We start from the raw sequence: 10,632 nt of genomic DNA, 5'->3' as shown, positions 1-10,632 counted from the left end.
GAAGCCTTGGCTGCGGCGAAATGTCGTAAAAAATTTCAACAACGGGTTATTGTCCCGTTGTGGAATCAACTCGCCGCGGCGAAGCATTGATTTCGCCGCAGCGAGATCTCTGACTTTATGCCCTTCCCACAACGGTACAGCGTACCGTTGTGGAAGAGTTTGGCCGCGGCGAGTTCTTGCCTTGGCCGCGGCGAGATCCAACAACGGGTCACCGTACCGTTGTGGAATGTCCGGGATTCCACAACGGTACTGTGGTACCGTTGTGGAATCCTGGACATTCCACAACGGTACAACTGTACCGTTGTGGAAGCATATAGATTCCACAACGGTACTGTGTTCCGTTGTGGAATTTCCGTTGTGTAATCCAACATTTGTAGTAGTGACATGAGTAGCTACAGACCTAGATGGTGCGTACGACGCCTTGTTTAAGAGAACGTTCGACCTAGAGATGGCGTCGAGGGTGAGCCAAATTGCGTGCCGCTTCGGGTCGACGTCATCGAGCTCCCCGAGCACATCCAAGCGTATCCTTGAGGAACGACAACGATCACCCAAGGATCCTCCTTCTTCATAGGCTCAAGCTGGTAGAGGACGGTGTGGACTAGTTGGAAGACACGGATCACACGGAGGACGCGGAGAGACTCCCAACGTTGATCACGGTTTTTATTTGTCTTTTTTATTTAGTCTTTTCATTATGTTTTATTTTGTTTAAACTTTTGATTAGATTATTATTATGTACTTTTTATATAAATGAAACTTTTGATTTTTCATGTTTTTGAAAATTAAATTAAATGAAATTTGCAAATTTTAATTAGAATTCGAAAATTGTGTTATATTAAAAAAATAAACAACGACATTAGAAGCGGATTATCGCTTCTAATTCCGCTTCTAAATATTTCCTGCAAATGGCTGAAAACAATTAGAAGCGACATTCCGCTTTTAATGTCGCTTTTAAACTATTCCCACCATTTCACGGGAGCCAAAACGTTCGACTTAGAAGCAACGTTGGAGGAGACGCATCTAAATATGTCTCTTCTAATATTTAGCGCCAAAAAGTTCGACTTAAAAGTGACATTGGAGGCGACTAGTCGCTTCTAATATTTAGAAGCGACAGACCTTTAGTAGTGAATTTTTAGAAGCGACTCTATAGTTTTTAAATTCGCTTCGACGCCCCCATTAATTTCATAGAGCTCCAAATGCTCTCTTTTAACTTGAAAACTTAAAATATTAACTAAAAACTACAAAATAACATTAAAAAAAAACTGGAAGAACGATTCTCGACTTTAATATTCTTGTGGATTTAGAGGATGCAGAATCTTGCACGAAATCCGTTCAAAATCGGTATTTGCGGTTTTTCTATACGAACACAAAATTTCCCACAGTTCCCACGTGTCTTTGACAATCAGACGTGTGGAAACATAACTAAAGTATAGTTCAAGTCACGGAGAGCTCAACTATAGTGGGACACCGGACACCCTTCTTTTCAATCTTAATAATTATTTTACATTATAATATTATTATATTTCCTCCGAAATTATATTATAAGAAAAATAATAAAAAATCATCCGGCTTTTCCTTCACAGCAATCATTCATTTTTTCCTCTACTAAAAAAAAAAAAAAATCATTCATTTTTTCCTTACAAAAAAAAAAAAAAAAAACATCATTTATTTTCTCTTCTCATCCATCCCGTTTCTCTCTCTCTGAACCGAATTTCTATTTCTTTTACCTCTCTTTCCCTGAAACTTTTCAATCGTTAAACCTCACTTCAATTCATGACCTAAGCCTAGATCCTGAAGATCTTTTTATGTTTATCCTTTCTTCTTTAGTTCGTTAGTTCGTGAAATTCGTCGGCTTCAGATTCTGTTCATTTTGTCCGAACAAGAATCTTCGATTTTTCCCCTAAAATTAGTTTTTTTTTTCTTTGCTCATTAGGACGAACACTAGCCTATTGCATGCTTCTGTCGTTCTAGTGTCTTTTTGAATGACCAGGAAAACCTTGTCTTCGTATTCGCTGATTAATCTGAAATTTGTGGATTATCGGTATCGCAATATGAATATGTATTTTGCAGAATTGTATGTGCAGTAACTTTTCAAGCTTTTCTGATTGCGGTTTTAGATCGTGGGAATTTGACTCATCTGAGGTTGTATTTGTATCTCAAATCTTTTCGGAATATTTTAGGGATAACATTTATTTTCTTGTGTTAAATTTTAGGTCAAAGCATAGCTATAAAAGTTTGAGTCTAGTCTCTGGTCGTTTGTGTATGTATTAATTTGGTATTTAGAGACACCATGGACCATGTTATTGGTGCGAAGTACAAGCTTGGTAGGAAGATCGGAAGTGGATCTTTTGGAGAGCTCTATTTGGGTATGCTATGAATGTGACAACTTTACTCATAACATGTGGTTCTATTTTTGGAACTATGTATACGCTATGTCCTGGTTTTAAATGTGGCTGTGTTCTAATCAGTGGTTTTGGTTGATTTGTTTTGCAGGGGTCAATGTACAAACTGGAGAAGAAGTAGCTGTAAAGCTGGTACGTTAGGTTTATTTAGTTTCCTTTATTATTGGAGTGTACTGCTGATTGTGGCTTTGTGTACAGAAAATATAGAACTTCCAATGATCTTTTTTGTTGTTAGATTTCATCAGTTTCTTGGATATGTTTTTAGTTCCATTCATGTTTTTTGATACAATTCTGAAGAGTTCTTTGATGCTACTTTTCTATTTTATGGAACTTTCATTCACAAAAAAGAGATTAAATTAGTTGGGCTAAATGGTCATTTTTCGATTTCACTTTAAAGTGTAGCCGGGTACTTGCTTATGTTGTTGGTGTGCTTTAAAATATACCAGACTAGAATATTCTTTACTAATCCCTGACATGTGGTTGCTTGCTTTCCCAGGAATCAGTGAAGACAAAGCACCCTCAGCTGCACTACGAATCAAAGTTGTATGTGCTTCTTCAAGGAGGAAGTGAGTCTATTATGCGTTATTGATTCCTGGTTTTTAAAATTTAAAACACAAAGTCAAGTCTTGTACCTGAAATTTTATTGCTATGTTTTTTAATTTAAAGACACAAAGTCAAGACTTGTATCTATAATTTTATTGCTATATTTCTCATATATAGCGGGTATTCCACATTTAAAATGGTTTGGAGTTGAGGGTGAATACAATGCCATGGTTATTGATCTCCTTGGACCAAGCCTTGAAGACCTTTTTAACTATTGCAACCGGAAGTTATCCTTGAAAACAGTGTTAATGCTCGCAGATCAAGTAGTAAGTCATGATAGCCTTCAGAGACCATGTTTATGTGAACAAATTTTGATTGCCATCCTCATGCAAGCAGTAAACCTGTTCTCTATCTTATGCAGATAAACAGGGTCGAGTACATGCATTCACGGGGTTTTCTTCACCGTGATATAAAGCCCGACAATTTTTTAATGGGACTGGGGCGCAAAGCGAATCAGGTATATTATCTTGTAGCTCTTTTGGAAGTTTCTACAATATTGTCCATCATAAGTTACTCTTTTTTTTTTTTTTAAAAGAAACAACGGGACTATATTACTTTAAAACGGCATAGTCGAGAACCAATACAAGGAGTTCAAAACTGGAAACATAAACCCGAAAAGAACGAAAATTACAGAGCACTAGGCCAATCCCTTGCCAAATCGGCCAAAGAAAAAGACTTTAACTCAGAGTAGGAAGAAAAAAGCCACAAAGCTATACAATGATTCAGAGAGTCAATCAAGCTTTGAAGGTGCCAACTCTCATCCTTGAAGATAACCTTGTTCCGAGTGTTCCAAATTCCCCATAGACCTGCCAAAATCCCAGTCTTGGCGGCTTCTGCCCTTTTCAAACTAAAGCCTGGGGACTCGTATAAATTTAGCAACGACTCTACAGAGGTAGGGTAGATAGCGATACCCAGCTTCGAGAAGAGTCACTGCCACAAATCAGCAGCCACCACACACCTGAGAAAGAGGTGCTCGGCATCTTCGGACGCACTTCGGCAAAGAGGACAGAAACTCGACAATAGGAACTGATGAGGATTCAATCTTTGGATACGATCCGCTGTGTTTACTCTCTTGATAGCCACCATCCATGCAACAAACTGTACCTTATTTGGGGTAGCAGCTTTCCACACAGCATTGTAGTAAGGAACAGGAGGCCGAGATGCAGCGGGTGAGAGGTCCTCAGCCAGTGATTTAACAGAAAAAACGTCATCGTCACCCAGCCACATGCATCTATCTTCGAGGCCTTCCCAAATCTTGAAACCTTCCAAAAGACCTGTCAAACCAGCCGCTTCGCAGGATTCTCTATTCGTCAAAAATCTAGGGAAACCAAAATTCCAGTCCACCTGACCAGGAGAAGAGAGGGAAACGCGAACCCGTTTATGGGGGCGTTCTGAGAGGGACAAAGTCTCACCAAAAGTGGGAACAGATCTTTCAAGCGTGTAACTCCGCACCAGATATTCTCCCAGAAACGCACGATGGACCCATCAAAGACCTTCCAAGAACATCGGCTGTAAAACAACTCGCGGACGGTCGAGACCGCCAAGGGCTACGAAAAGAACGATCTTTAGGACCCCCTGGTTCCTGGTTCCCATCCGTTAGGAGAAACACCGTAAACTGCAGAAATAACCTTGTGCCACAGCGCGTCTTCTTCAATCGGGAAACGCCACAGCCACTTTGCAAGAAGAGCGTTGTTCTTAACCGCGAGATTGCCGAAACCGAGCCCCCCTTTGTTTTTCGGGAGACAACAGATGTCCCAACTCACCGCAGCGTGGCACCGTCCGTCGTTGTAACCTTCCCATGAAAACCGCTTCATAATCCTTTCAATATCGGCAACAACCCCTTCCAACATCTTGAAAATAGACATAAAATAAGAAGGCAACGCATAGAGGATAGAAAGAATGAGCGTCATCTTTCCCCCCTTTGAAAGAAACCCACGCTTCTAGCCGTCGAGTCTCTTCGCCACCTTAGACACCATCGTATCCCAGAAAGCTTTTCTTCTAGGGCTGTCTCCCAAAGGAAACCCTAGGTAACAAATCGGCCACCTATCTTCTTTGCATCCAAGAGTCCTAGCAAGGGCGGCTGACTCGCTGTCCGTGCAGTTAATGCCCACGATGTTGCTCTTTTCGATGTTTATCGAAAGTCCGGATGCATCACAGAAATCCTTAACAATACCCAGCAAGTTTTCCCAGTTTGTCGAATCATGCTCGCCGAAAATCAGCGTGTCGTCGGCAAATTGGAGATGAGAAATAGCAACACATGGCGACCCGATAACAAGAGGCTTGAAAGAACCTCTATGCACTCGGCGGGAGATGCTACGCGAAAGAGCATCCGCCACCAGAATGAAGAGAAATGGGGATAATGGATCACCTTGACGAATACCTCTCGACCCTCCAAACCTATCGCGCGGTTTACCATTAATCATAACGGAAAAAGAGACGGACGAAGCGCAGCCCCTGACCCACTTCCTCCACCGTGAGTCGAACCCTTTCTTCTCTAGGACGAACTCGAGAAAATCCTTGTTCACTTTATCGTATGCCTTCTCGAAATCCAACTTAAGAACAACTCCTTTCTTACCGGACCGCCTAACTTCTTCCACCGTTTCGTTCGCAATGAGAATCAAGTCGGTGATTTGCCGTCCCTTCACAAAAGCTCCTTGAAACTCGCTTATCGTGTCTTCCATGACTAGCTTAATTCTTTCAGTTAAAACTTTCGCAATAATCTTATACAAACTCGAGACAAGGCTTATGGGACGGAAATCCCTCACTCTGCAAGAGTTAAGTTTCTTCGAGATTAAGCAGAGGTGAGTTTCGTTGGTTATGTTGTTGATGACTCCGGTATTCCAAAATTCGGAAAAGACTTTAGAGATCGTCCTTGAGGGTCTCCCAAAAAACCTGGTAAAAAGCGAGAGAGTCCATCGGGACCTGGGGACTTATCTCTTGCACACCCGAAAACACCTGCTTTAATTTCCTCCTCAAACGGTCTAGACAGCTCCAAAGCACAAGACGACGAGATAGCCTGCCAATCCACCCCTTCCCAATCAATCGTGCGAACCGGGCAAGCCGAAAAAAGCCTCGCATAATATCCATTGATCTCCTCAACAATAAGATTCTCCTCATCAATAATAGAACCATCCTCTTTTTCGAGGCTGCGAATGGCGTTTTTGGCTTTTCTGGCTGACATAATGGAGTGAAACAATTTCGAATTGCCATCCCCGTCTTTAGCCCACGCAACTCGACCTTTAAGTCTGAGCGCTCGTTCCTCCTCCGCCAAAATCCCCGCAAGCTTGGCTTTCTGCTCCTCTGCCCTTTCATTCCGAAGCTCAAGAGACCAGTTCGAATCTTCCTCCGCTCTATCCAAACGCTGAATATCCCGCTGAATACTAACTTTCAAGCCAGCCACTTTAACTCTTTCCTCACTAGCCCAGCCTTTGATTTTTCCTTCAAACCTTTTGAGTTTTTTCATAAAGCAATAACCCTCCCAACCTTCTTGCTCATCTTGACCTCACCAAACTGATACTAGGTCCCTGAAAACCTTATTATCAAGCCACGAATTGTCGAGTCTAAACGGGCTTGGGCCCCACTTTACCGGACACGTGCTGATTGTGATCGGAAAGTGATCGGAAACCCCTCTAAACCGTATTTCATGAGTACTAAAGGGAAAACGCTGCTTCCAACCTTCGGTGAACAAGAAGCGATCCAACCGAGAGCATAAAGAGACCCCTCTGAAGGCTGACCACGTGAATCTTCCGTTGGAGAGGGGCGGGTCAGAAAGCCCGAAATCCGAAATGAGTTCGTTGAACTGACTCATCGATCTCCTGGCTCGAACCGGAGAAGAACGTTTGTGCGCGTAGCGGACAACGTTGAAGTCGCCGCCAATACACCAATCCGGTCCACATAGTTTGCCCAGGCCAGCAAGCTCGTCCCAAAACTCCCCTCGCTCACCCGGGTGACAAGGGCCGTAAACCCCCGAGAACCACCAAGAAGAATCAGCCGACACCACCTCCACTGACACCGAAAAGGAGCCCACAAAATTATTCTGAACGCTGATAGTCCTTGAGTCCCATACCACCAGAACACCGCCGGAAGAGCCGGAAGCGGGTAAGTAAATCCATTCTTTAAATCTAGAACTCCACGCTGCCCACGAAATTTCTATCCACATTAGACCTGCTCACTTCCTGAAAGACTACTAGATCCGGAATAACACTGCAAACCAAGGCCTTAATACCTCTCCTTTTCTCGGGATCACCCGATCCCCTAACGTTCCAAGAAAGAATCATCATTGATTCCTACTCAACAACCCAGCCTCCTTTTTACCAAAGGACATCTCAATCTCGAGGTTCCGAAGCTCCCGGCGAAGACCCTTACTCTTCTACACGCATGAAGCTCGTTTTAACTTAACTCTAAAAGTAATCGTATGATTATAGGGCAATGATTATGACAAGGAGTTCAGTTTGTTTAAGTTCTTACATTGGGAAAGAATCATGATTTTTGAAGAGAGCTAGCATATTTCATTGACGCCAGATATATGACGTTTCTTTGGTGGATGGTCTCTATTTTTTAAAATTGCTAGTTCTATTGCATTTAAGGACTCAGTTACTGCATTTTTAACCTTGTCTGAAATTCTTGTTTTGGAAAAGCTAGATATAGAAGGAATGTTAGTTGCATGATATCTTTGCAGTAGTTGTAATATTGTGCTCAACTTTGTAGTTTTATTACTTCAGCGATGACATATAGTAGAGAGCTGGTTGTTGTCTTGAATATTTGCATTTAAAATACCATGCCTGAAATTTAAGGATATAAGTTATATCTTCATGCAGGTATATATCATAGACTATGGTCTTGCGAAGAAATTCAGGGATCTTCAGACACACAAACATATACCATACAGGTATCGGGATACTGTTTTCCGAGATCCAATTTTGTGTTTATATCATGTTATAGCATAAACCAAACATTGTAGTAAAGGCTTTAGTGGGTTTTGCAAGATATCTATTCTAGATCACTCAAGTATAATGTTTGAGAGGGAAAGAAAAAATAAAGAACGAGGACAAAATATGAATCGGAAATTCCATGTTGTGTTTGTGCTCTAACTAAATGTTTTATGTTGTTGGTCTTTATGTGGAATATTTAAAATGCAATATGCTATGCACTGGCTTTTTATAACTCCTTTTTAAACGTTGATGTTCATGTTAGGGAAAATAAGAATCTCACTGGAACAGCTCGCTATGCAAGTGTTAACACTCACCTTGGAGTTGGTAAGACTACTTATTGCAAAATTTTATCTGGTAATGAACTTCTTTCTAGTCCGGATGGACTAGTTATATCGGTTTTTGTTTAGTATCTAACTTGTTTTGCAGAGCAAAGCAGGAGAGATGATCTAGAGTCCCTTGGTTATGTGCTTTTGTACTTTTTGAGGGGAAGGTTATAGACCAGATTTCTGTGCTTTTAACTATTTCATTGCTCCATTTTATTAATTCTTTGAATTTTCTTTACCAGCCTTCCATGGCAGGGTTTGAAAGCAGGTACAAAAAAACAGAAATATGACAAGATTAGTGAAAAAAAGATGCTTACTCCCATAGAGGTTAGTCGATCCTCCTTTGAACCCCCCCCCCCCCCCCAACCAAAAAAAAAAAACGAATACCAAGATCAAATACATAGCTCTATCTGAGTAATTAGTCGCGATTAATTGTCACCAGGTCAATTTACATGGTTATTTCTTTCTAATAACACTTTTTTTTTTTTTTTTTGGAGAACATGCTATACTAATGTGTTACTTGAACAGGTTCTCTGCAAAACATATCCGACTGAGTTTACATCGTACTTCCATTATTGCCGGTCATTGCGGTTTGAAGACAAACCAGATTATTCATATCTTAAGAGACTTTTTCGAGACCTGTTTGTTCGAGAAGGTAAAAATGGTGCCATTTTAGCTTCTTGTCTATTAGAATTTCCTTACTAATAATAATAACATGATTGGATGATTCGAATTGGTGCAGGTTACCAGTTTGACTATGTTTTTGATTGGACTATTCTCAAATACCCACAGATAGGGTCCAGTTCAAGAATACGGGTGTGATTTTAGTATCCTCACTCTTACTTTCCGCAGATAATACATCATACTTAATGTTATATCGTCGGTTTATCCATCCTATCTTGTGTAGCAGCCGACTGCTAAAATTCCTATAAATCCCGGACAATCTGGTGAGAGGCTTGAGAGACCACCGGGTATGTTATTTCTTCTTTTTCGGAGAGTTCAGACAAGGTTTTGCGAAATCTCAGATATTGGCTTATAGACTTCCTTAGAGATATCTCGACCCCTTATCAGGTTGTGTGTATTTTTAATTAGTGTTCTCTGGCGCGGTCGAGAGTTTTGCTAGAAGGAATGGAGGGCATGGCGAATACTCCCGGCACAGACCTTCAGAGGACGGGCCATCTTCCAAGGAAGCTGTGGTCAGTCACATTTCAAACAAATTCTTCCACAGTTTTTGCTAGTTTTGGCGTTCATTCCAATTATATGATATTCTTATTTGGGCACCATAGTAATTTAGTTATTTGAAACTCAAGTTTTTTTTGTATGTAGCCAAGAATTGTAAGAGAACTCGCAGAATTTCCGAACTTTGGTTATTTGCTAAATTCGTTGAACACAGTTATTTTCCTATACTTCTCTAATTTTTTTTTATTTTTTATTGCAGAAGCCGGACTCGGAAAGGGCACGGAGCTCGTCTCAGAATGGTAGCAGCTCAAAGAAGCCGGTGGTGCTGATGAGCAGCCGGCCGACCTCGAACAGGTCAAGCCGCCTTGTTTCGAGCAGTGGTCGCTTGTCGACCACCCAAAGACTCCATCCCGACTCCAAAACAATCACTTTCTCCCAAAACCCCGCCAACCCACGTGGTGGCCCCAGCACCAACGACGCTATACGAAGCTTTGAACTCCTCTCTCTCAGCACCAGACCTAGGAAGTAATCATATAAGCAGCAATACTGAGGGTTTATTTTTTCAGTCTGTATATATGTATCAGTTGTTGGATCCCATTTCGTGGTTAAAATATATTTCAATGAAGTTTCATGTCCTTTGATAGACTATCCGTTTTTAGCTTTACCATATAGATTTCAGGAAAGAGTTCGGGGACTGAATATATCCATGAGACGAGGCATGGTGGTAGCTGTAAAAAGTACCTCCGTTTTCAACGTTTTGTTAGCAGATGCAAATGTTTATGGTTCCAATTATGTCATCAAAATGAGATCTTGACTGCAATATCGATTTTTTTAATTCATATTTTTTAGGTGTCAATTACATTGTGGTAATTAACAACCCTAAGCCGCTTTTTCTACCTACCAACTTCTGTTATAAGTGCCTCCCTGTCTGTGTCGAACTTTAGTGCTTGGTTTTTGCAATAAAAAGAAAACAGCTGCTTTCGGCAGAACTGTTGTGTACAAAGCTTTCGACAGAACTCTTTTCGAGTCGTATTTGGTGATAAAAACAAAAAAGTCACCAAAAACAAAAAAGAAGCGAGGATGGTAAATATATACATATTTATTTTCTGGTTGATTTATTAAGAAACATTAGCTTAGCATCAATGGGTACTAAAATGTGTTGTCACTTGTTTACGAACAACTATTTTAGAACTTTTT

General features: G+C 41.0%; 1 protein-coding gene across 2 annotated transcripts; it reads left to right on the top strand.

Annotated features, from left to right (window-relative positions):
• The first annotated feature begins 1,606 nt into the window (after nt 1-1,606).
• LOC149393469 (casein kinase 1-like protein 11) lies at nt 1,607-10,276 on the top strand. Of its 2 annotated transcripts, none has more exons than XM_089617857.1 (14): nt 1,607-2,363; nt 2,491-2,531; nt 2,896-2,965; nt 3,120-3,268; nt 3,364-3,459; nt 7,820-7,890; nt 8,196-8,257; nt 8,360-8,423; nt 8,499-8,583; nt 8,785-8,911; nt 8,999-9,072; nt 9,167-9,227; nt 9,349-9,452; nt 9,695-10,276. In XM_089617857.1, the coding sequence occupies exons 1-14, from the start codon at nt 2,288-2,290 to the stop codon at nt 9,962-9,964; spliced, it is 1,350 nt and encodes a 449-aa protein (XP_089473983.1). In that variant the 5' UTR covers nt 1,607-2,287; the 3' UTR covers nt 9,965-10,276. The 2 variants fall into 2 exon arrangements, with proteins under 2 accessions (XP_089473983.1, XP_089473982.1); XM_089617856.1 differs by having other exon boundaries at nt 9,164-9,227.
• The last annotated feature ends 356 nt before the right edge of the window (nt 10,277-10,632 follow it).

The sequence above is a fragment of the Urtica dioica genome, chromosome 6 (genome assembly GCF_054948205.1).
Source record: "Urtica dioica subsp. dioica isolate 48M chromosome 6, U.dioica_male_clone48M_v1_H2, whole genome shotgun sequence".
NCBI classification, from domain to species: Eukaryota; Viridiplantae; Streptophyta; class Magnoliopsida; order Rosales; family Urticaceae; genus Urtica; species Urtica dioica.
Note: the sequence above shows the minus strand (reverse complement) of the source record. Positions and strands in the feature narration are given on the sequence as shown.

Excerpts from the sequence above, each read along its gene's own strand:
- LOC149393469 (XM_089617856.1), top strand. The coding sequence starts at position 2,288 with ATGGACCATGTTATTGGTGCGAAGTACAAGCTTGGTAGGAAGATCGGA. Across the intron at positions 2,532-2,895 it reads AAGAAGTAGCTGTAAAGCTG|GAATCAGTGAAGACAAAGCA; the intron begins GTACGTTAGGTT and ends TTGCTTTCCCAG. Across the intron at positions 2,966-3,119 it reads TGTGCTTCTTCAAGGAGGAA|CGGGTATTCCACATTTAAAA; the intron begins GTGAGTCTATTA and ends TCTCATATATAG.